General features: G+C 65.3%; 1 protein-coding gene across 1 annotated transcript in view; it reads right to left on the reverse strand.

Moving 5' to 3' along the window:
* LMX1A (LIM homeobox transcription factor 1 alpha) overlaps positions 1-25,674 on the reverse strand; it is a 57,195-nt gene that overhangs the window by 8,764 nt on the left and 22,757 nt on the right. The window contains exon 4 of the mRNA XM_055122224.1: positions 4,391-4,623. Within this exon, the coding sequence (XP_054978199.1) occupies positions 4,391-4,623 (233 nt within the window). The remainder of the gene's footprint in view (positions 1-4,390; positions 4,624-25,674) is intronic.

The following is a 25,674-nucleotide window of genomic DNA, read 5'->3' on the forward strand; positions in this document are numbered from 1 at the left end:
ACACATGCATACACACATTCACACATATACTCACATATACACATGTATACTCACATTCACACATACACATAAACACATATACTCACACACATATATATACTCATATATACATACATGCGCACATATATACTCACACTCACACACATGCATGCATATACTTATACACACACACACACACACACACACACACAAATCCCCCACAGGCCCCGCAGGCCCCTCCGGGCGGGCCCTGGGATTTAGCCGACCTCACTTTTAATTAACTGGGCACTGTGGCCGCAGGCACCCTAATCCCGGCCACCTGACGTCACTGGGCCCTGCGACCCGGGCAGCCCTGCGCCCGACTGAGAGGGGGTCCCTTTCAGGCCTGTTTACCCAGCGGCGGAGACAGGCTCTAATTGAACCCGGCTTTGGAGATTAGGGCGGCATATGGCCGCGCCCGCCTCGCCTCCCCCCTGCTCTCAGACCCGGGCGGAAGGTGGGCGGGGGCCGGGCCAGGTGCTCCACGCCCGGGAGAGCCAGTCTGAGGGGGGAGGGCGGGCGGGGGAGCGCCCAGCTCCCCCAGGCAGCCCCCAACCTGCCGCACGGCAGAGAGAGCGCCCGGCCGTGTGCGGGCGTGCAGGGGCCACGCCAGTCCCCCGGGCCAAGGTGACGGGCCCTGGGCAGGGGTCTCCAAGGCCGCGCAGCCCAGGGGAGAGTGGGTCTGTCCGTTGGTCCAGCTGCCGCCAGCCCAGCCCCCACCACCCTCCTTCGCCCCCTCCCACCAGCCCATTCGTATATACACACCCGTCACACACACACACACACACACACACACATACACACACACACACCGATGCATTCACCCATTCACCGCCCACCCACCACCTCACACAGTTCGTCCAGCCCCGGGCCCACCCCTGCCCTGCGGGTACCAACTCCAGGACTAAAAGTCACCGAAGCATCCTAAGCCTGATTCTTCTGGGGAATGCTGTGTCCGCTCAGAACTTCCCATCAGCTGGGGGCTGGAGCGACAGCACAGCGGGGAGGGCGCTGGCCTTGCACGCGGCCGACCCGGGTTCGATTCCCAGCATCCATAGGGTCCCCCGAGCACCGCCAGGAGTGATTCCTGAGTGCAGAGCCAGGAGGAACCCCTGAGCATCGCCGGGTGTGACCCAAAAAGCAAAAAATAAAAAAAAAAAAGAACTTCCCATCAGCACCCGAGTTCCAGTGTGTGTGCAGGGGTGGGGGGTGGGGAGTGGGGGGCGTAGCTGAAGTAGGGCCCGCCCGTCCCCACACCTTCACCTGCGAAGCTCTCAGCCTTGGTGACTCCCAGCCCCGCAGGAAACTTGTGACTTTGCCCAGCTTTTCCCACGGGGTCGGCAGGAACATTCCAATACATCCCATGTCCCATGTGCGGGCGGGGCTCACAGCGGCAGTGCTCAGGGCTCACTCCGGGTGTGGTGCCGGGGACTGAACCCAGGCTGGCATGTGCGAGGCCAACGGCCCCTCAAATCCGTCCTGAGCTGAGTCCGGCTGAGTGTGGGGGTTGTGTCCCGGGGACACACGGTCCTGAGGCCGTGGTTCCTGCCACCTCCGTCCCAGAGACGAGAGTGGGGAGGACAGGAGCACCGTCCAGCTCAGGGCTCAGCGAGCAGCTCCTCCCTGCCTGCCCAGCCCCGCCCGGGTGCTGAGAGTTCCCGCCGAGGGACACGGCTGCGCCCAGGGCCCTGGGGTCTGCGTGGACGAGCCGAGGGTCCCGGGAGGAACCTCCAAGCACGGGGCTGCCCAAGGCCACGTCCCGGCTCTGCAAGCGCCTGTCTGGAAAAGGCCCTTCTTCCCACCTGCCGGCAAAGCAGATCAGAGCCAGGGGGTTGAGGGAGGGAAGGTAGGGAGGGAGGGAGGGAGGGAGGGAGGGAGGAAGGAAGGAAGGAAGGAAGGAAGGAAGGAAGGAAGGAAGGAAGGAAGGAAGGAAGGAAGGAAGGAAGGAAGGGAGGGAGGGAGGGAGGGAGGGAGGGAGGGAGGGAGGGAGAAAGGAAAGAAAGGAAGGAAGGAAAGAAGGGAGTGAGAAAGAGAAAGGAATGAAAAAGAGAAAGAGAGCAAGGAAGGAAAGAAGGGAGTGAGAAAAAGAGAAAGAAAAAGAAAGAAGAGAGAAAGAGGAAGGAAGGAAGGAAGGAAGGAAGGAAGGAAGGAAGGAAGGAAGGAAGGAAGGAAGGAAGGAAGGAAGGAAGGAAGGAAAAGAAAGAGAAAGAAGAAAGGAAGGAAAGAAGGGAGTGAGAGAAAGAGAAAGAGAAAGGAAGAGAAAGTAAAAGAAAGAGAAAGAAAAAGAAGAAAGAAAGGAAGGAAAACGAGAAAGAAGGTAGAGAGAAAGAAAAAGAGAAAGGAAGGAAGGAAAAAGAGAAAGAGAGCAAGGAAGGAAAGAAGGAAGGAAGTGAGAAAAAGAGAAAGAAAAAGGAAGAAAAGAGAAAGGAAGGAAGGAAGGAAGGAAGGAAGGAAGGAAGGAAGGAAGGAAGGAAGGAAGGAAGGAAGGAAGGAAGGAAGGAAGGAAGGAGGGAGGGAGGGAGGGAGGGAGGGAGGGGGAGGGAAAGAGAGGAGGAGAGAGGGAAGACGGAAGGGAAGGGTGGTCACTGCATATTCACAGCCGCCTTGCGAGCGCCCGCACGGGCACCCAGCTTCTGGGACGGTGCCCAGGGCCAGGCAGCGGGCCCAGCTGGATGCTGACAGTGATTAATGACCAGGCAGAAGGCGGGCCGGGCCGGGCCGGGCGTGCGAGGCTGAGGCTCGGGGCTGGTGGGCGGCTTTGGGGCCCCCCAGCTGCGGGGACGGTTCTGTGGCTCGGACCCTGGGTGCGGGGCCCTCCTGGGGCCTGGAGCACTGCCGGGGTGGTACTCGGTACTTGGTAGAATTAAGTACTCGGTACTTGATACTTGGTAGAATTAAGTACTTCCTCTGGGTTAGCCCCGACCACTATACCGGGCACAGAGCCCCTGGCCGAGACGCAGGGGGCCAGGGGACCCGGCTGAGCACCCCCAGGCTCGAAGAATGACTCGGAAAACGCACAGCCCGCTGGGCAGGCCCCACAGAGGCGGAGCCTGTCCCGAGCACTCGGCCGGCGGTGACAGGGCAGGTGACAGCGGGGCAGCCCTGGCCGCCTGCCACCCCCCCCCCCCCCCCCGAGTGTCTCCAGTTTCACCGGGCCCTGGCGCGTGCTGCCCCAGCCCAGGGGAAACCTGAGAAAGGATGAAACTTCCCGCCCCGGGTAGGGGCCTGGACCCCGCGCCCCGGCCGAGCCCGGTGGGTGCAGGGACGAGTGTCGGAGCTGCGGCAGGGGGTCTGGGGGCAGGCTGGGGGCAGCGGGAGATGCGTCCACGCGGGGGACAGCGGACGGGAGGCCACATCCCTCCCTGCTCTCGGGGACGAGCCAAGAGGAAGGAGAGCGAGAGGAGCAGGATGGGAGATGCATGGGACAGCACAGCGGGGAGGGCGCTGGCCTGGCACGCAGCCGGCCCGGGTTCGATCCCCGGCATCCCGTAGGGTCCCCCGAGCACTGCCAGGAGTGATTCCTGAGTGCAGAGCCAGGAGTCAGCCCTGAGCATCGCCGGGTGGGACCCAAAAAGCAAAAAGCAAAAAAGGCCAAACATAAAAAGGAAGGAAAGAAAGGAAAAGAGAGAGAAGGGAGGAAGGGAGGGATGGAGGGAGGGAGGGAGGGAAGGAAGGAAGGAAGGAAGGAAGGAAGGAAGGAAGGAAGGAAGGAAGGAAGGAAGGAAGGAAGGAAGAAGGAAGGAAGGAAGGAAGGAAGGAAGGAAGGAAGGAAGGAAGGAAAGAAGGAGGGAGGGAGGGAGGGAGGGAGGGAGGGAGGGAGGAAGGGAGGGAGGGAGAGAGGGAGGGAGGGAGAGAAGGAGGGAGGGAGAGAAGGAGGGAAGGAAGAATAAAGGGAGGAAGGAAGGAAGAAAGAAAGAGAGAAAGAAAGGGCTGCAGCAATAGCACAGCGGGGAGGGCGTTTGCCTTGCACGTGGCTGACCCGGGTTCGATTCCCGGCATCCCATAGGGTCCCCTGAGCACCGCCTGGAGTGATCCCTGAGTGCAGAGCCAGGAGTTAGCCCTGTGCAATGCCGGGTGGGACCCAGAAAGCAAAACGAGGAACAAATGAAGGAAGGAAAGGTGGGGGGTGGGGGGTGGGCAGGAGGGCGCGGGGCCGGGTGGGCCTGGCTGGGGGCGCCCTGCGCTCTGCCGCGAGGGTCTCTGGGAGGACAGACACAGCCACGCCCGGCTGCCCCGGGGCCTCGAGGACACGAGCCCCTCCCGGCCCCGCGAGCCCGTGTCACACTGGGGACTTGGCCTGACACGGCCACGGCATCCCTGAGCACTGCGGGGCGAGTCCCCCGAGGAGGGCGGGGTTTAAGGCGGCACTCACCCGAGTCGGAGGCGGCGGGGCTGGCCAGGCTGAGCAGCTCGCGCTCCTTCTCGTAGTCGCCCCTGCACAGCAGCTGGCCCTCCTTCAGCACGAACTCGTCGCCCTTGCGCAGCGGCCGCTCGCACACGCAGCAGCAGAAGCAGCCCAGGTGGTACACGCTCTTCTGCGCGCGCATGACGAACTCGCTGGGCGCGATGGCCTCCAGGCAGCCGCCGCACTTGACGGCGAAGAGCCTGCAGGGGCGAGATGGGCGGGCCGGGCGTCACCTCCTCCACCTGCACCGTCGGCATCTCCTGTCATCTGCATCTCCTCCACTTCCATCATCTGCATCTCTTCATCATCTGCATCTCCTCCACCTCTACCATCTGCATCTCCCCATCATCTGCATCTCCTCCACCTCCACCATCTGCATCTCTCCGTCACCTGCATCTCCTCCCTCTTGCCCTCCCCCTTGCCCTCCCCCCTTCCCCCGTCCCCCCATAGGTGCCCTTCCTCCCCCGGCTGGAGCTGGGCCTGCTTGCACGAGGCCAGCCTGACCCCCTGGCTCAGTGGCGGCTGTGGGACGTGGCCTCCATGTGTCCATCTAGGTCCACCCCGGGTACCGGCTGCCAGCTCCAGGGCGTTGGGGGCGGGTGGGGGGCACCGACGCCCTGACCTCGCCCCGACCTGGCCCCGACCTGGCCCCGTGGCCCTCACCGCGCCCTGGTTAGGGGAGCTGTCCCCAGCCCGGGCCATGAGAGCAGACCCCCCCCCCCCCGGGCTGTGAGCCTCCCCGGGGCAGAGACCCGAGGAGGGGCCCCACCCACCGGCTCAGGCTGGGGCCCCTCATCCAGGTCCCCTGGGGCCCCTCCGTGCGGGGGAGGTCGAGGCCGGCCCAGTGGGCTGCAACCCGGGCCCCCTTCCCTCGAGCTAAGCCCCCTCCCTCGGGCCGGCAGGTGGGGTACCTCCCCCTGCCCCCAGTAAGGGGTCCCGGCGGCGGGGCCGAGGCCGCCGCCAGGGGGCAGTCCGCTTGCGCGCGGGGCCGGGAGCGGGGCTGCTGAGCCGCCCTGGCCGCCGTCCAGGGCTGTCAGGCGGGAGGCGGTGGCAGAGGGGCTTTGGCGCCCCAGGACTGGCCGGCGCGTCTCCTCGCACTGGGGGCCCGGCCAGCACCTGGCTGCAGGGACAAGGTGGGACAGTCTCCGCCGAACAATGGCCGAGGGGGCCGGGAGGGGTCCTGGGCGGCCCCACCGAGACAGAGCCGGCGGCGGGGGGGGGGGCAGGGGGGAGGGGAGGGGGCGGGGGGGCTCGGCTCCCCCCAGCCCGCCCGGCCTCCCCGCGCCTCCCCACAGTCTCGGGGGTCCCTGCAAGCCCCCCAGAGCCTCCCGGCGAGGGGCGGGTGACTCCCTGGGGCAGAGGGGGGGGGGGGAGGGGAGGGGCCTGTAGCCGCTTCCCGGGGCTGGGAAGCCTTGGTGAGGCCCGGTCCGAGCCGGCCCAGCCGGCCCGCGTGGCTGGAGCTGAGCCTCGGGGCCAAGACGCAGACGGGCCCCAGAGCGTGGACAGTCCCGGGAGACCGAGCCGGCGTCCACCCCGCCCGCACCCACGGGGGCCTGGCGCTGACCCACACGCACGCGGCCACCTGCCGCGCCTGCTCTGGAAGCCACAGCCCGAGACACCCCAGCCCGGACCCGCAGCCTGGACACGGGAAAGTCCCGGCCAGGACAAGCCACACGGGGCCGCGGTGCTCAGAGAGCAGCGGGCACAGGGCCGGAGCTGTGGCCTGTCCCCCTGTCCCTCTGTCCCCCTGTCCCTCTGTCCCCCTGTCCGTCTGTCCCCCTGTCCCCCTGTCTGTCCCCCTGTCTGTCCCCCTGTCTGTCTGTCCCCCTGTCTGTCTGTCCCCCTGTCCCCCTGTCTCCCGTCCCTCTGTCCCCTGTCCCCCTGTCTGTCCCCCTGCCTGTCTGTCCCCCTGTCCCCTGTCCCCCTGTCTGTCCCCCTGTCTGTCTGTCCCCCTGTCCCCTGTCCCCCTGTCTGTCCCCCTGTCTGTCTGTCCCCCTGTCCCCTGTCCCCCTGTCTGTCCCCTGTCTGTCTGTCCCCCTGTCCCCCTGTCTCCCGTCCCTCTGTCCCCTGTCCCCCTGTCTGTCCCCCTGTCCCCCGTCCCCCTGTCTGTCCCTCTGTCTGTCCCCTGTCTGTCTGTCCCCCTGTCCCCCTGTCTCCCGTCCCTCTGTCCCCTGTCCCCCTGTCTGTCCCCCTGCCCCCCGTCCCGTCTGTCCCCCTGTCTGTCCCCCTGTCCCCCTGCCTGTCTGTCCATCTGTCCTTCTGTCCCCCTGCCCCCATGCCTGTCCGTCTGTCCCCCTGTCCCCCTGTCCTCTGTCCCCCATCCCTCTGTCCCCCTGTCCCTCTGTCCCCCTGTCCGTCCGTCCGTCCCCCTGTCCCTTTGTCCCCCTGTCCCTCTGTCCCCCGTCCCTCTGTCCCCCTGTCTGTCCGTCCCCCTGTCCCTTTGTCCCCCTGTCCCTCTGTCCCCCTGTCCCTCTGTCCCCCTGTCCCTTTGTCTCCCTGTCCCTCTGTCTCCCGTCCCTCTGTCCCCCTGTCCCTCTGTCCCCCTGTCCCTCTGTCCCCCTGTCCCTCTGTCCCCCTGTCTCCCATCCCTCTGTCCCCCTGTCCGTCTATCCCTCTGTCCCCCTGTCCGTCTGTCCCCCTGTCCGTCTGTCCCCCTGCCCCTCTGTCCCCCTGTCCCCCTGTTCGTCTGTCCCCTGTCCCTCTGTCCCCCTGTCCATCTATCCCCCTGTCTGTCCCCCTGTCTCCCGTCCCTTTGTCCCCCCGTCCGTCTGGCCCCCTGGCCCCCTGTCTGTCTGTCCCTCTCCCTCCTACTGGCTGCCGGGGCCCCAGAGTCCAGGTGAAGGTGGCCGGGCCCTCACACTGTCCCTGGCCCGGGAGGCACCGTGGCGGGGGCGGGGGGAGGACGCGCCTCCCCTGCAGGTGCCCGGGGCCGTGTCCGTGTCCACCCCTGCCCGACCCCGGGCTCCCAGCCGCCGCCCAGCTCTGTCTGTCCACGGCACAGCAAGTCCGGGTGGACCCCACGACAGTCAGGAGCGTGGGGCGTGGGGGGCAGGGGTGGGCTGCGCGAACACGCGTGTGTGACACGGGAGCGCGTGTGTGCCAGTGCGGGTGACGGCGTGTGGGGGTGAGCAGGGAAGGGTCTGGTGTGGCCCATGAGTGCATGTGTGCCGCGGGTGAGGGCATGCGGGTGCACTGCATGTGTGTGTGTGTGTGTGTGTGTGTGTGTGTGCGTGTGTGAGCGTGTGCATGAGCATGTGTGAGGGCCCATGAGTGAGTTGCCAGCTCAGGGCAGCACAGGTGACCCCAAAGCCCCCTTCAGGGTTGTGGACACGCCATGCCACCACACTGCCCCCAACCTCAGGGACCCTGAAGATCCGGGAGACCAGGACAGCCCGACTCTGGGGTCCCCCACGCCCCTCAGCCGACACAGCCCGACTCCGGGGGTCCCCCACGCCCCTCAGCTGACACAGCCCGACTCCGGGGGTCCTTCACTGGCTCTCCCCTCCGTGCCACCCAGGCGTGTGGGGGTCCCGCCCACCCAGCAGTCTGGGGCACACAGCCCGCCCTTCCCCCAGTGCCCCTGGACGTGATGACCCCCGCCCCCCGCCCCTGAGCCCCCGCACAGGCAGGCCAGGAGGAATGACACGGGGGAGGGGGGCACAAGCCGACGCACCCCCCTCCCCCTCCCCCGCAGAAGCCCGCCTGTCTGAATCCAATTTCCCCCCACGCCTCCCCCAGCCCACGCCCTGAGGGCTAGCGCCAGGGCACTGCGGAACCACAAGAATCTCCAGAAGGGGGGGGCAGCGGGAGGGGCCCACAGGTCCGGGTGCGAGCGTGCATCTGTGTGCTGGGGCTGAACATGTGCACGTGTGCCTGGGTCCATGTGTGTGCTGCAAGGGTGTGTGTGCACGTGTGTGCATGCGTGTGTGCATGCGTGTGCGCTTGTGTCTGTGCGTGTCTGTGCGTGCTGGGTGTGTGCATCTGTGTGCATGTGTGTGTAGGGTATGTGCTTGCGTCTTTGCTGAGTATGTGCATGCTTGCTGGGTCTGTGCACATGTGGATGTGCACATGTGTGTGCTGGGCGCACGCGTGTCCACACACTCCCTCAGACCAAGGGGGGGCCTGATTTCACAACCCTGAGCCCCTCCCGCCACGGCCACACGGGGCGGCTGGGGGACACCGAGGGAGCACCCACTGGGGGAGCGGGGAGCAGGGGTGGGCGGGGAGCGGGGGAGGGGACCCATGACTGCCAGGAGCGCCGGCGGCAGCCCCTCACCCCGCGACCCTCAGGAGCTGGCTGGCAGGGGCCGGGGACAAACCAGACAGAGACCCAATCACCCGGCGAGGGACACTGAGTGCCCCCCCAGGGCTGCACACGTTCCACCCGGGGTCACGGCAGCCTCGGCCCGTGACATCATAGCCCCGTGATGTCACTCAGCCTGTGATGTCACTCAGCCCTGTGATGTCACTCTCCCTGTGATGTCACTCTCCCTGTGATGTCACTCTCCCTGTGATGTCACTCTCCCTGTGATGTCACTCTGTGATGTCACTCTGTGATGTCACTCTCCCTGTGATGTCACTCAGTCCTGTGATGTCACTCGGCCCGTGATGTCACTCAGCCCGTGATGTCACTCGGCCCGTGATGTCACTCGCCCTGTGATGTCACTCTGTGATGTCACTCGGCCTGTGATGTCACTCACCCTGTGATGTCACTCAGCCTGTGATGTCACTCTCCCTGTGATGTCACTCAGCTCTGTGATGTCACTCGACCCGTGATGTCACTCGCCCTGTGATGTCACTCTGTGATGTCACTCTCCCTGTGATGTCACTCGGCCCACTCGGCCCCACCCCAGCAGACACGGCTCTGTACTGCCCTGGGAACGTGGGGTGGGGGTCCCTGGGCGGGGCTGGCTGGGGGTTGCTCTCCAGCCTTAGGGGCTGTTTCCAGTCCTGCAGGCTCCACAGAGGGACAGAAGGATGAGCGAGTTGATTCCCCAGCATGTCCAGGGGCTCCGATTACGGGCGGGGCGGGGGCGGGGTCAGAGCCAGGTGGGGGGGTTGGGGGCTGGGCTGGGGCCGGTGGGACCTGCATGGGACCTGCATGCCGTCGGCCAGCCGCCTCTCTCCGGCCATCGCTGACGGGAGGTGTCGTCAGGGGTCTGGGCGCTGGGGGTCTGTGAGCGACAGTGACTGATGGTGTGGTTTAGGGCGAGGCGTGAGAGTGGCCCCCCTACGGCCTGAGGAGCAGGGAGGGAGGCGGACTCGGGTCCCGAGTGGGTATTCAGCAGCAGCCTTGGAGAGGCACTGGCCGAGCAGAGCCCAGTCCTGAGGGGGAGGAGCGAAGGGAGGAGGGAGAGGAGGAGGGAGGGGAGAGAAGGGAGGAGGGAGAGAAGAGAGGGGAGAAGGAGGGGAGGAGGGAGGGAAGGAGGAGAGGGAGAGGGAGGGGAGGAGGGAGAGGAGGGGGGAGGGGAGGGGGGAGAAGAGAAGGGAGGGGAGAGAAGGGAGGAGGGAGAGGAGGGAGGAGGGGAGGAGAGAGAGGAGAAGGGAGAGGAGGGAGAGGAGGAGGGAGAGGAGGGAAGAGAGAGGGAGGGGAGGAGGGAGGGGAGGAGGGAGGGGAGAGAAGGGAGGAGAGAATGGAGGAGGGAGAGGAAGGGGAGGGGAGGGGAGAGAGGAGGGGAAGGGGAGGGAAGAGGGGGGAGGGGGAGGAAGTGGGGGAGGGGAGGGGAGGAGGGAGAGGAGAGGGGAGGGAAGAGAAGGGAGGAGAGAATGGAGGAGGGAGAGGAAGGGGAGGGGAGGGGGAGAGGTGGGGGAAGGGAGAGGAGGGGGAGGGGAGGGGAGAGGAGGGGGAGGGGAGGGGAGGAAGTTGGGAGGGGAGGAAGTGGGGAGGGGAGGGGAGGGAGGGGTGAGGAGGAGGGAGAGGAGGGGAGCGGAGGAGCAGGAGGAGGTGCAGCCTGAGAGCCTGGAGCAGGGCTTGGAGGCCCCTCCCTGGACCAAGGCTCTGGGGTCGATGTGTCCCCCTGGTACCTGTCCACGCAGGCTCCGCCCGCCCCGCCCCCTGGGCCCGCCCTGCCTCAGTCTCTCTCATCTGGTCTTTTGGTCTTTTTGGGGTTTCTTTTGGTGTGTGGGTGGGGTCCCACCCGGCAATGCTCAGGGCTGACTCATGACCGGTGCTCTCGGGACCTACGGGATGCGGGGATCGAACCCGGGTCGGCTGCGTGCCAGGCCAAGCCCCTCCCCGCTGTGTTGCCACTTGACAGTGCCGCACCCACGCAAAGGGCAGCCCCGGGTTGCCCCTGACTGGTCCCCGCGAGGCCACCATTTGGGGCGGGCTGAGGGTAGCCCAGAGAGCGGCGGCGCCCGGGAGGGCACGGGTCAGGGTGAGGCGCCCAGGCCGGGGACCGCCGAGACCGAGCCACGAGACCCGCACTCAGCACAGAACCCGTGGGCGAGACACCAGGCCAGTGTGGACAGGAAGCTGACAGGGGGGGGGGGGAGGCTGTGCCCAAGCCCCCGGCACGCACAGCCCTGCCTGCCTGCGGGGAGGGACACCACACCCCTCCCCCGTGTCCAGGTGGCATGTCAGGTGGTGACACAGGAAAGCAAAGACGGGGCTGGAACAATAGCACAGTGGGGAGGGCATTTGCCTTGCACGCGGCCGATCCGGGTTCGAATCCCAGCATCCCATAGGGTCCCCTGAGCACCGCCAGGAGTGATTCCTGAGTGCATGACCCAGGAGTGACCCCTGTGCATCGCCGGGTGTGACCCAAAAAGAAAAAAAAAAATGGAAGGAAAGAATAAGAACTGGGGTCACGGCCCCCCATGTGCAAGCCGAGCTCGTGGAGGTGACCACATGCAGGGTGACGTGGACGCCCCCACTCTGGGGGACAGAGATGTGGCCTGGGGTCCGGGGAGGACCCTGCGGGGTCCCGAGGGGCAGGGTGGGGGTCGTGGGGGCTCCCGGAGGTGGGGAAGGAGGGGCTGAGGGGAAGGGGCCTCGGAGCTGACGGCAGCTTGGGACCCTCCGACAGGGTGGGGCTGACAGGCCTAGGGGCGAGGCAGCACTTCACCCCTGCACCATCCAGACAGCTGCCCCCGCCCCGTGCATCCCAGCCCTCCCCCCGCCCCGCCCTGCTGCTCCCGGCAGGGGGCACCCAGTACTCTGCCAGGCCGAGGAGCTGGGGTCTCCCCCAGCCCACTCCCTGCAGCCACGGCCACTGCTGGTGGCTGACCCCCGATTCCGGGTGTCCATCAGCTGCCCCCCTGGAAAGTGGGGGGCTCCTCGCCTGAATTCCCGGGGTCCTGGTCTGGCGAGCGTGCCAGTGCCAGTGCCCATGTCTCCCCTCCCCCCTGCCCTGCCCCGCCCCGGGGACATTCTGCTGGCCAGCCGTGTCCCTGTGCGTCCTGAGCTGCTCTTCCCTGCATGGCCAGAGGGGGTGCTGTGGGGTCAGGGTCCCTGAGCTCCCAGGGAATGGGCATCACCCACCGCAGTGCCCAGGGCTCCCTACGCCCCCTAGAGCGGGCATGCACGGGGGTTGCAAGAAGCCCACCCAGCGGCGGGCATCCCCCCAGCTCCGGGGGTCCGGCCTCCCTGTCCCCCGTGGTCCGAGTGTCCGAGGCCGACTGCCCAGCGCTGCTGTGGGGGCAGGGCGTGGCCATCACCTTCTCCCCCCCCACCGTGGCCGCCTCAGAATCACAGCCACAGCCCCCCAGGGTGCGGGTGGAGCGGGGGCGGGGAGGCACGGGCGAGGGTCTCACGGCCCCCCTGCCCCGGGCCGGGCTGCCGGGCAACGGCGCTGCGTCTAAGCTGGCGGAAATATGAGTGTTTTTTTGGCTGGAGGAGCGCAGAGCCCGCAGCCCTACGGAGAGAGAAAAATTGAACACCCCAGGCCGTGGCTCCGGGACGGGGGAGAATTAGGCTTCCCACGGCGCGGGCTGGACCGTGGCATTCTTCAGATAATGCCCGACAAACCCGCAGACAAAGGCAGCCAACTTAGCCGCTTGTTTGGAAAATGTCTTCTCAGCGGCGCAGGCTCCCGGGCCCAGCGTCTCGGCAGCCCCCCAGAGCCCCCCCCTGCCCCCGGCCCTCCCGGACCTTCCCCCTCCCTGGCCGCTCTCCCCCCAACTCCCCCCACCCCCGCCCCAGTCTAAATTCCGAGAGATTCAGCCCATTAGAATTCCTCCCCTCGGCCTCAGGGGGGTTAGCAACCAAGGTAAGCAGGGGGGCGTTTTCCAGTTTCACCCCTGCACCCCTCGGCCCTCACCAGCTGTCCTGCCCGGCCGACTCCTTGGGGAGTCCCCCACACCCCACAGCTAAGCCGGCCCCCCTTCAGATGACGCCCCTGCCACCTGTCTCTGGACGACGAGGCTGCTTCCCATCCGCCAGGCGTGCAGGGGTGAGGCGACAGGGGGCAGCTAGAACCCGACACCTCTGGGCCTGGGGCTGGTCAGCGCCCAGACAGATGTTGGGGACAGGGCACCGGGGACAGTGCATCATCACGCACTGGCCTGGCAGGGCTGGCTGACGCACAGATACACGTGTGTGCCAGTGGGCACGTGTGTGCATATGCCAGATGCCAGTGTGCTCGTGTCTCTGTGTGTGTGTGTGTGTGTGTGTGTGTGTGAGGGCTGTGTGTGCATGCGTGTGTGCATGACCCGGGCACTGGTCACCTCGGCTATCCTGACCACCTCTATCAAGACAGCGACTTACGGGTTTCCCAGGAGGGGCCGTCGGTTTGCACCCCACCCCCCTCACCCCTGCTCAGCTCTGGTGATGAGTGGTCACAGGGTGGGGGTCCTGCTAGGACAGGAGACTAGGGGGAAGGCTGGAGGCCCAGAGGGGTCAGGCAATACTCCTGCATCCTGCCCTCTGCACCCCTGCTTCCCGCACCCCGCACCCCTGCTTCCTGCACTCTACCCCAGAAACTCCCTGCACTGTACACCCCTTCTTCCCGCATCCCACACCCCTGCTTCACGCACCTCTGCTTCCTTCACCCCACAACCCTGCTCTCTTCACCCCTGCTTCCTGCACTGTACACCTGCTTCCTGCACCCCGCACCCCTGCTTCCTGTACCTCCCGTCAGCCAGATAAGCCCAACCCCTACTGCGCAGCCCCCATCGCTGCCAGCCCATCCCCAGTGGGGCTGCAGCCCTGCCAGTGTGTGAAAGATCCCGCTGATGGTGGCAACACAGAGGAGACAGCCTGCGGCCTCACCAGCTGCGAGATGGAGGGTAGGGTGTGAGAATATGAGCAATGGTGCAGGGATATGGGAAGTGGGTGCGGGGATATGGGAAACAGGGGCAGGGATATGAGAAGCAGGGTTGCGGCGTTACGGAGAGCAGGGGTGCGAAGTCAGGGGAAACAGGTGCAGAGATATGGGAAGCAGAGGTGCAGGGATATGAGAAATGGGTGAGGAATATAGGAAGCAGGGGTGTGGGGAAACGGGAAGCAGGGGTCGGGGAAACGGGAAGCAGGGGTGCGGGGAACAGGGGTGCTGGTGCAGAAGGAAGGACGAGGCCCTCAGGACTCCTCTGGTGTGCCACAGGCCACTGAGACACAGGACCGGGGTCACAGCCCTGTCCCACCCACGCACTGAGTCCACAAGGTGCTGCAGGGCTGCCAGGGCTCTGCGTGTGAGCATATGTGCTGCGTGTGCGTGCATGTGTGTCTGCATGTCCACATGTGTCTGTATACACGCACATGGTCTCGTAGAGTGTCTGTGTGCATGTCTGTGCATGTGTGTGCATATGTGCGCATTTGCATGTGTGTGCATGTGTGCACGTGTATGTGTGCGTGTGCATGTGTGTGCATGCATGTGCACATGTGTGCATTTGTGTGCATGTGTGCATGCATGTTTGTGTGCCTCTGTGTGCATGCATGTGCATGTGTGTGCATGCATGTACACATGTGTGCATTTGTGTGTGCACATGCATGTTTGTGTGCATGCATGTGCATACGTGTGCATGTGTGCATGCAAGTGTGTGCATGTGTGTGTACTTATGTGCGTGCATATGTGTGTGCATGCGTGTGTATGTGTGCATGTATGTGTGCATGTGTGTGTGCGCACGTCAGGGCTACAACCAGAGCTGGGACAAGCGGCCCAGAGTGCGTCTCCCCCAGGCCCTGCAGGCGCGTGCTGGAGTCCAAGTTAATATTAAGGGGCAGGAGCAGCGGGTGGCGGGGTCAGACTTAATTACGGCCCCGGGCGGCTCCACACTGCCAGGCCGTCCTCTGGGAGCCGCAGAGAGGAGCAGTGGGCGGGACACGCCCAGCGCCTCTGGAAGCCCTCGGAGAGGCCCTGGCTTCTGCGGGATTTCTGGGGCGTCCGCAGGGCAAGCGGCTGGCCACGGTGCCACCCAGTCCGGGCGGCCCGGAAACCCCCAGGTCCCCAAACCTGCCCTGAGGGGCCCACACTCGGCTCGGCCTGGATGCAGTTTCCTCCCTTCATTGGTGCCTCAGTTTACCCCGAGCCAGGCGCCCCCAGTTGCACTGACCCGAGCACTATGCCAGCTGCAGCGCCCCCAGGGACGGAGCTGACAATGGGGTCCCCCTTGGGGCGGGGCCAGCTCTGAAGCCCACCTGTTCTCCCACCCAGGCCCCAACACGCCCGCCCGGGGCAGCACGGTAGGGAGGGCGCTGGCCCGGCACCCACATGATCCCCGGGACTCGCCAGGAGGGATCCCTGAGCACAGAGCCGGGAGCAAGGCCTGAGCACTGCCAGGGGTGGCCAAAATAATAATAAGTTAAACACACACAAATATATAGTAGAAGACTAATATCCACGGCCAGGGAACACAGGGGCCGGGAGGACTGGCCAGGGTTGGAATCAACCACACGTGTGTGGGGGTCAGAGGGCGGGTAAGACAGAGAAGGCACCGGGATGACAGTCACAGCTGGGAAGGGTCACATGGACAGGATCTGAGGGTTAAAGTAGGTAAAGGGATATTCCTGATAACCTCTCAGTGTCTGTACTGCAAGCCACAGTGCCCAAAAGGGGGGGGGGAGAGAGAGAGAGAGAGAGGAAGAGAGGGAGAGAGAGAGAGGGAGGGAGAGAGAAAGAGAGGGAGAGAGACGGAGAGAGAGGGGGAGAGAGGGGGAGAGAGAGGGAGAGAGGGAGGGAGAGAGAAAGAGAGAGGGAGAGAGAGAGAGAGAGGGAGAGAGAGGGGGAGAGAGAGGGAGAGAGAGGGAGAGAGAAAAGAGAGGGAGAGGGAGAGACAGAGAGGGAGAGAGAGGGGGGGAGAGAGAGGAAGAGAGGGAGAGAGGGAGGGAGAGAGAGGAAGAAGGAGAGGGAGAGAGAGGGAGGGAGAAAGGAAGAGGGAGAGGGAGGGAGAGAGGGAGGGAGGGAGAAGGAGAGAGAGGGAGAGAGAGAGGAGAGAGAGGGAGAGAGGGAGAAAGAGGAAGAGAGAAAAAGGGAGAAAGGAGGAGAGACAGAGAGAGAGATGGAGAAAGAGGAAGAGAGAAAGAGGGAGAGAGGAGGAGAGAGGGAGGGAGGGAGAGAGGGAGAGTGAGGCAGAGAGAGGGAAGAGAGAGGGAGAGCAAGAGAGGGAGAGGGAGAGGAGGAGAGAGGGAGGGAGGGGGAGAGAGGGAGAGAGGGAAGGAAAGGGAGAGAAAAGCCCCTGCCATAGAGGCGGGCAGGGGTGGGGGGTGATGGGAGGGACCCTGGGGACACTGGTGCTGGGAAATGTGCCCTGGTGGAGGACTAGTGTCGGAACCCTGTATGACTGGCACCCGACCATGAACAGCTCTGTGAGGGCCTATCTCAATAAAACACTGATTCAATTAAGAAAATGATTTTAAATCAATGAAATTAAATAAACACAAACCATTTACCCCCCAGCCCTGCCCAGCGGGGGCCGAGAGGCCTGGGGCACAGTTCTGGGGACCCAGCTTCAGAGAACACATGAAGGGTCTCTTCCCTGTGGGCCCCAAGGCCCCGACTCCGGCAGACGCCTTCCCTCCACCCCTCCACCCTGCGGGTGTCCCCAGCTCCGGGCCTGCACGCCCCAGATCTTGGCAGATCTCGACGGCACAGAGTCCCCGGAAACTCTGCCAAGGCGGGGTGGGGGGTGGGGTTGGGCCGGGAGCCGTCACACCTGCAGATCCACCTCCTCATCCCTGGCTTCACAGGGCGACCACTGACCCCCTCCGTCCCCCCTTAAAAACGCTTTTGCTGGGGCTGGAGCGATAGCACAGCGGGGAGGGCGTTTGCCTTGCACGTGGCTGACCCGGGTTCGATTCCCAGCATCCCATAGGGTCCCCCGAGCACCACCAGGGGTAATTCCTGAGTGCAGAGCCAGGAGTGACCCCTTAGCATCGCCGGGTGTGACCTAAAAAGCAACAAAACAAAACAAAACAAAAACACACAAAAAAAACTGCTTTTGCTTTCTGGGGCTGGAGCGATAGCACAGCGGGGAGGGCGTTTGCCTTGCACGTGGCTGACCCGGGTTCGATTCCCAGCATCCCATAGGGTCCCCCAAGCACCACCAGGGGTAATTCCTGAGTGCAGAGCCAGGAGTGACCCCTTAGCATCGCCGGGTGTGACCTAAAAAGCAACAAAACAAAACAAAACAAAAACACAAAAAAAAAAACTGCTTTTGCTTTCTGGGGCTGGAGCGATAGCACAGCGGGGAGGGCATTTGCCTTGCACACGGCCGACCCGGGTTCGATTCCCAGCATCCCATAGGGTCCCCTGAGCACCGCCAGGGGTAATTCCTGAGTGCAGAGCCAGGAGTAACCCCTGAGCATCGCTGGGTGTGACCCAAAAAGAAAAAAAAAAAACACAAAACGCTTTTGCTTTCAAACAGCCGTTTCCAGGGCCGTGCCCCCCCCCAGCCGAGCCGGGGGCACCCCCCCGCCCCCCGCCCCGGCTCTCTTGTTTGCCGGAGCCACACCTGGCTACTCATTAACTTCCCGGACGGGCCGATAATAAAACCCAAGTGTGTCCAACAGATCGGGGAGACGGGGCTTAAATCACCCCCCGGTCTCCGGGCTGTGCCGGCCGAGCACCCGGGAGCAAACAGCCTCGGCACCGGTTATTAAAAGCAGATAAAGTGTCCGTGCGTGACCCCTGGCCCGGCTCCCCGCGGCCTAGCCAGCCCCAAGACGGGGAGACGGGGCCCAGCAGGGCTGGGGCGTGGGGCTGAGCCCAAGGGAAGCAGAATAAGGGGGCGCAGGCAGCTCACACACACACACACACACACACACACACATACACACACACACCCGGGACCCTGAGCCACAAGTCCCCCCCCCCAGGGCTGCCCTGCAGAGACAGCCAGGACGGGGCTAACCTGTCCGATTCTGGGGGGACCCTGAGTGTCCCCACTTGCAGGAGAGGATTCTGTCTAACCCAACTGGACGCGTTCGGGAGGCTGGTCAAGCATGTGTACTTGGGTGTCTTCGCATGTGCTCATGTGTGTAGTTGTGTGTATGTGAATGTTGTGCGTGCGTGCATGTGTGTGTGTACATGTGCGGGCATGTGCAGGTGTGCACCCGTGTGGGTGAATGTGTGCATGAGTGAATGTGCACATGTGGGCTAAGGTGTGTATGTGCATGTGTGTGTGCATGTGAGCGTGTGTGCGTGGGCGTGCATGTGTGTGCATGTGAGTGTGTGCATGCGTGCATGTGTGTGATTTGTGTGCATGTGCAAGTGTGCAGAAGTATATTGTGGGTGCATGTGTGTGTGGGTGTGTGTGGGCATGCTCGTGTGTGTGTATACGTGTGAGTATACAGTGCAGGGATGGGAATGTACACGTATGTGCTTGTGTGTGAGTGCATTGTGTGGAGCTATGAATGCAGGTGTGTGTGTAGGGGGGTGTGTCTGCACACTCAGGGCCGAGACCCTAGGCCAGCCCCCCTCCCCCTCTCCGGGTATCTGAGATCCCGGCGCTGGAGGCCGGCCGGGGCGGGGGGCAGGTGGACGGGTCCACCAGCGTCTCCGAGTGAGCAGGGAGAGGCAGTCAGGGCCCAGTGTCCGAGGGGCAGTGCCCGAGCCGACAAACTGCCTGGGCCCTGGGCAGCCCGGCCAGAGGAGGCCACTGGGGGTCCCACACCCCACCCAGGGCCGCCCCTCTGCAGGGGCCTGGCCCGGGCCACCCCACGGGCCCCCACCCCAGCCTCTGCGGGGAGCCCAGCCTAGTCCCCGCGCGGCCTCCGGCCACCCAAAGGACACACCGGCCAGACAGAGGCAGACAGACCCCACCCGGGGCCCGGCCCTGGGGAGCGGGCGGGGGGGGGGGGGGGGGGACACTCCAGCAGGGCCCGGCCCGGGGCCTCCCCAGAGCAGCCAGGGCGAGACCCAGGGGGTCAGTGAAAGAGGCCTGAAGCATGCCGGGAAGAGTCAACACGGCCTAATCCCCGCTAATGACTCCGTGTGGGGGAAGGCGGGTCCGAGGGAAAGAAGGAACCGGGTCTGGGGGGGGGCCCTGTGTGTGGGGGGCGGGCAGCTCCCTGCCACCCCCCCCCAGCGGGACCCACAGGACTGGCAGGCTCCGCCCACTCAGGCAGCGTCGGTTCCGGTTCCGGGAGGTCGGGAGCCCCTTGTTCCCTGAGCGTAGGGGCAGGGCGGCCCCAACCTCATCCCCGTCCGGGGATCTCTACTGCTCCCCCAAATCCTGATGGCTCTCAGCAAGGCATCTCGGGGGTGACCCAAGGGTCCAGCCACCAACACACGCACCCACGCACATGAGCACACCCCCCCCACAAACACACTCTCACACACTCACACACACTCACACACTGACACATACACACTCACACACACAGACGCACATTCACACACTCACACTCACACAACCATACACACACACTTACACACATTCACACACACTAACACATTCACACACTCTCACACTCACACACACTCAGACACACACAGACACTCAGACTCAGAACTCACACTCTCGTACATACACTCACTCACACACTCACACACTCACACACACATTCACACACACACTAACACATTCACACAGTCTCACACACACTCACAGACACAGACACACAGACACACACTCGCAGACACACACACTCACACAACCACACTCACACACATTCACACACTCACACACATTCACACAACTCTCACACACTCACAGACACACACTCAGACTCACTCACACTCACAAACACACACACTCAGAACTCACACTCTTCTACATACACTCACACACACTCTCACACTCTCATACATACACTCACTCCCATATACACACACACTCCTAGTCACACTCCTACATGCAATCACACATACATTCACAAACATATGTTAACACTCGTTCAGACACCTAGCCATGTACACACTCACGCACACGCACGCACTAAGCACACGCAGTCTCACACACACCCTCAGAGGGCCCGGGCCCCTGTGTGAGCAGCCCGGCCCCTCCCTGGGTCTCGTCCCCGACTCTGGCTGACGGTCGGTGAAGCTTCCGCAGCCATTGGGGCCTCCGGCCCCCGCACCCCTGCACCCCTGCGCCCTGTGCCTGGTGTGGCCCCTCACTCTTCCCCCCCTCCGGGTGCAGAGAAAACCCCAGAACGGCCCTGGCTCAGCGAGCCCGGCCCTGCCCAGCCCAAGGCCCGCGGCCCTCGGCCCAGGGCAGGGAAGGGGAACGGGCACCCAGGGCGCCGGGCCTGCCCCAAGGGCGGTGAAAGAGGCAGGAACGTCCCTGGAACGTCCCTTCCGCCCGCCCGCCGGGCCAGGGCGCTGGGCCTGTGGGACTCGGCCCCACCCACAGCCCCTCTTAGCCGGGGGTCGGACGGAGGGTGGGGAGGATGCCAGGGGCCCTGGCACTGGCCAGCCAAGCCGCCACAGGGGCCCCGACGCCCCTCCCCAGGGGTCTCCCTCCCCCAGCCCCAGGGGGCGTGGCCGAGCCTCTTGGGGTCTCCCTCCCCCAGCCCCAGGGGCCCCGACGCCCCCTCCCCAGGGGTCTCCCTCCCCAGCCCCAGGGGCCCTGAAGCCCCCTCCCCAGGGGTCTCCCTCCCCCAGCCCCAGGGGGCGTGGCCGAGCCTCCCGGGGTCTCCCGAACATACCCCGTCCCCTCGACACACGTGCAGCGACGCTCTGAGACGTGGGAGGGTGGGGGCGGCCCCCCAGGCGGCGCCCCCCGCCCCCGCCCCCGCCCCCCCCGCCCCTGCTGGGACCCAGAGCGCCCCTCCCCTGTGAGGATGGAATTCGGCATCGCGGGAGAAATGTGCTCGTCCTGTGTCAAAAGTGACAGCCGGGCGCCAAGGCACTGGGGGGGAGGGAGGCGACGGGGCAGGGGCGGGGGGGGCGCCCGAGACAGGGCCCCGCTCAGCGCCTCCCCCCACCGGGACCGCCGGAACAGACGTCCAGGGCGAGGGGCGGACGTGCAGGGGCTCGAGGGGACACGTCTCCGCCCAGGACGCGGTGCGGGCGGCACGCAGGCCTCTGGCCCCCCGCCAGTGACGGGCACGCGGGGCCTGGGGCTCCTGTCCTCAGGGTTCCCCCCCACATGGCTTCAGGTCCACATGGGGGAGGAGGCCCCAGGAGGAGGACGGGGTGAGTGTCCCCAGAGTCACTGGAGAGTCACGGGGAGCGGGCGTGAGGGAACACCTGGCAGTGATGGGGCTGACTCCTGGCTCAGTGCTCAGGGCTGACTCCCAGCTCAGGACTCAGGGCTGACTCCCCAGCTCAGTGCTCAGAGCTCACTCCCGGCTCTGTGCTCAGGGCTCACTCCAAGCTCTGTACTCAGGACTGACTCCAGGCTCTGTGCTCAGGGCTGACTCTTGACTCTGTGCTCAGGGGTCATTCCTGGCTCAGTGCTCAGCGCTGACTCATGGCTCTGTGCTCATGGCTGACTCCCAGCTCAGTGCAAAGGGCTGACTCCCAGCTTGGTGCTCAGGGCTGACTCCCAGCTCTGTGCTCAGGCCTCGCTCCTGGTGTTGTTGGGGGAACCTTACACGGTGCTGGGGGTGGAACTGGGGTCAGGGGACAGCCGGGCCAGCACCCTGCCCGCTTTCCTGGCTCTCTGCCCACTGGCAGTCACCTGTCCTCTGGGCCCCTCTGTGTGGACAGTGCCGGGCCTCTCCCCGGAGCCCCTGGTGACGCAAGCCCTGGGCACAGGCGGCCCCCCTGGCAGCTGCACGCTGCATCCCCCTCCCCCGACAGCGCTGCCCACTGCGGCCAGGCCTGCCCCGAGGCTCCCGCCGTCCTCCCCTATCCCTATCCCGAGAGATGAAGCAGGCAGACCCGGGGCCGGCCTCGGGGTCCCCGTCTCGCGGCCCCACGCAGGGCCAGACCCCCCCGCCCCCACCTCCCTGTGTCTGTCCGTCCGTCCACCCACCCCGCCCGCCAGAGAGCGCCGGGACACGCCCCGCGGTCCAGACGTGGCCGGGACGAGGCCTGCCCGCGTGCCCACGGCCGGGGGTGGGGGTGGGGGTGGGGGTGGGGGTCTCCCGCAGCCCCCGCAGGACGCGCACGAGCAGGAGACGGATGGCGAGAGAGGGAAGGGGCGCATTCCTCGGATGCAGGCGCGCCCGTGTAACCACAGCTACGTGGGCCGCGGCCCCCCGGGAGCCCCCCGGTCACGGACTTGGCTCTGCTCAGACTGTGCAGCCCCCACCTCCCCCTAGCCCCGCCCCCTCCCCCCAGACCCCCAGCCTGGGGGTCCCCGGGAGGCAGAGAGGAGCAGGGAGAGCGGTGGGCGGGGCTCTGCCCCCGCCCCCAAGCTGTGGACGTCCCCCTCTCCCCTCCCCGGGGCTGGGGGCAGGGCGGTCTGCAGACACAGGGACAAGTGGCCATTGGGGAGGGGACTCGGGAGCGTCCGGCCTCGCCTGGCTCTCCCGTGAGCCGCACCTCAGCCCGTGCGTGGCACGCGGCCTGGCTTCTTTTTCTTTTTTTTTTTTTTTTTTTTTTTTTGCTTTTTTGGGTCACACCCAGCAATGCTCAGGGGTTAATCCTGGCTTTGCACTCAGGAATCACTCCTGGCGGTGCTTGGGGGACCATATAGGATGCCGGGGATCCAACCCGGGTCGGCCGCGTGCAAGGCAAACGCCCTACCCGCTGTGCTATCGCTCTGGCCCCCTGGCTTCTTTTTAAAATGAAAATAGTAATATCTTTATTTTATTTCGGAGCGACAGCACAGCGGGGAGGGCGTTGGCCTTGCACGCGGCCGACCCGGGTTCGATTCCTCCGCCCCTCTCGGAGAGCCCGGCAAGCTACCGAGAGGATCCCGCCCGCACGGCAGAGCCTGGCAAGCTCCCCGTGGCGTCTTCGAGATGCCAAACACAGTCACAGCAAGTCTCACCATGGAGACGTGACTGGCGCCCACTCGAGCACATTGATGAGCAACGGGACGAGAGTGCGACAGTGCTATTTTATTTTGCTGGGGAGGGGGCCACACCCGGCGATGCTCAGGGCTGACTCCTGGCTCTGCACTCAGGGTCACTCCTGGCAGTGCTCAGGGGACCCTATGGGATTGGGAATCAAACCCGGGTCGGCCGTATGCCAAATCAACGCCCTCCCCACTGTGCTGTCGCTCCGGCCTGTGTGGCTTTGCTTTAAAAGGACGACTGTGGGGACTGGGGAGATGGACAGCGGGGAGGGCGCTGGCCTGGCACGCGGCCGACCCGGGTTCGATTCCCAGCATCCCATAGTGTCCCCCGAGCACCGCCAGGAGTCAGTTCTGAGCATCGCCAGGGGTGAACCCACCCTTCCCCCCACCCCCGCAAACCAATCAATCAATCAATCAAAACCGGGAACCGTGGACGACACACCAGGACACAGGGACCCCCCCAAAGCCGAGCCCCCTTAGAGCACTTCCCCGGGGGGGCCCAGCAGTGTGACAGGCAGAGGTAACGGGGTTCTGGGACCCAAATGGAACCACGGGCACCGAGACCCTGGCCAGGTGGGCTCAGGCGGCTCAGGCGGGTGGGCCCGGGTCACCGCTCGCGGTTCCGTGTCAGCTAGAGCCGGGCCGTGGGGTCCGTGGCCAGCTCGGGTCTGTGGGGAGAGTGACCGTCCGGGCGTGCCCCTGACCTCTGTCGCAGGACAGACTCCGGGAGAGTGTGTGTGTGTGTGTGTGTGTGTGTGTGCGCGCGCACGCGTGTCTGTGTGTGTGTGTGAGTGTGTGTGTGTGTGAGTGTGTGTGTGTGTGTGAGCGCGCGTGCACGCGCGTCTGTGTGTGTGTGCGTGTGAGTGTGAGTGTGAGTGTGAGTGTGTGTGTGTGTGTGTGTGTCTGTGTGTGTCTGTGTCCCTCCCCAAGTAGAGGCAATCCCGGGGTGGCAGGAGGGACCCTCTCCATTCACCAGTGCTCGCCACCAAGGCAGCCTGAAGCCTGAGGGGGGGAAGCAGGGTGCCCCCCCCCCCGAAGACACCAGAGCCGCCCGAGCAGCCCCTGACCCGGAAGGCCGAGAAGCAGGTGGGGCCCGTCCCGGGAATCTGCCCGGCTCAGGGGTCCACACTCACAGCAGGGGGTGGGGGTGGGGGTGGCCGTGTGCTGAGGCCCCAGACGCCCCCATCCGCCAGGGCTGAGGGCATCCCAGGGCCCCCAGACCCACAGCCATGCCCAGGGGACACCCCCATCCCCACGGGGAGCAGACGGGCCCGGGACCCCCAGAGGGAAACTTCTCGCACTCAGATCATCCACGAGGACCAGGGGGGTCTGGTATAATCTGGGTAGGGAATCTGAAGGGTGGGGTCTGGGGGTCTGGGGGCTGGGGTCTGGGGGCCTGGGGGCTTGGGGGTCTGGGGGTCTGGGAGTCTGGGGGGCTGGGGGGCTGGGGTCTGGGGGTCTGGGGGGCTGGGGTCTGGGGTCTGGGGGTCTGGGGGCTGGGGTCTGGGGGCTGGGGTCTGGGGGCTGGGGGTCTGGGGGCTGGGGTCTAGGGTCTGGGGGCTGGGGGTCTGGGGGCTGGGGGCTGGGGGCTGGGGCCATTCCCTTTGCTTTCTAGCTCCTGGGACGCTCTCGCTGCCGTGGTGTTCTCGTGGCTGCACTCCGGTGCCCCTTTTGCTCTTTTCGTGGGTTTGAGGCTGCGGACGTGGGGGGTGGGGAGGCCAGGGAAAGCCCAGGGCTGCTTGTTTATTAGATCACGCAGCGCAGAGCGGCTCAGTGCTCCCCGGGCCGAGCTGGCGAGCTCGGGACACCGGGCGGGCTCTGGAGACGGTTTCCCGGCAGGCAGCGGCGAGAGGGTTTGGCCACTCCCACGCAGCAAACACCGGACGGGGGGCAGAGGAGGCCGGAGTGGGTGACAGCAGGGAGGTTGCCGGGAAGGCCTTGCCTGGAGCCGACCCAGCTTCGATCCCCGAGTCCCGGCCGAGTGCTGCCTGAGCACTGACCCAGGAGCAAGCCCAGAGCACCACCGGGTGTGGCCCCCAAATAAAACTATCGAAAAGGTTTTTTTTTTTCTTTTTGGGTCCCACCCGGCAATGCTCAGGGGCTACTCCTGGCTCCGCACTCAGGAATCACTCCTGGCAGTGTTCAGGGGACCCTATGGGATGCTGGGGACCGAACCCGGGTCGGCTGTGCAAGGCAAACACCCTCCCCGCTGTGCTGTCGCTCCGACCCTGAAAAGGTGTTTGAAGGGGGCGCTTGGCCCTGCCATGGAACGTGCAGTTGGTTCCCAGGTCCGAATTCCCCATTTTAGAACCGAGACCCCCAACGGACAGTGTTTGACCAGGCCAGCCCCCCCACGCACACCCTTGGGGGCGACGGAGCTGGGGGGACCCACACAGCCGCCGGCTAGTCGGGGTGCCTGTGACGGGGTGGGGGTCGGGGGGGGCTCCGGGAAATGGGGGAACCCGGGACGATGCCCTCACAAGCCAAGGCTGCTGCCAAGACAGCCCGTGGCTGCCGGGGCCCCCTCCCCCGCAGGCCCGGCTCCCCGCTGAGCCCCCCAGCCTCCCAACAGACTCGGGGTGCTGCGGGGGGCACGGCGGAGAAGCCCCTCCACAGAGCCCGGCCCCGCGCAGGTTTCTGCAAACAATTATCTAATTTGGGGCCGGGCCCGCGCGGGGGGGGGGGGGTGGCGGCATTACGGGGGGGATTCGAGACTTATCACCCCCGGGCTGCAACCAGGGGTTCTGGCAAATCTCTCGGGCTCTGTGTGGATTTGTCACGTCACGGCGGGGCGCGGGGTCAGTGCCGCGCTGACGGCCAGCACCGATCGATCTGCCGCTAACACGGTTCCTGGCAGCAGCCCGAGCCGGTCACCCCCCCCCCCACCAGAGCTCAGAGCGTCGCCACAAAGGGACAAGGGCCAGGGGCCAGGACGGGGGGGTGCCCCGGACCCCCCAGGT

Source organism: Sorex araneus, chromosome X (genome assembly GCF_027595985.1).
Source record: "Sorex araneus isolate mSorAra2 chromosome X, mSorAra2.pri, whole genome shotgun sequence".
Classification (NCBI taxonomy): domain Eukaryota; kingdom Metazoa; phylum Chordata; class Mammalia; order Eulipotyphla; family Soricidae; genus Sorex; species Sorex araneus.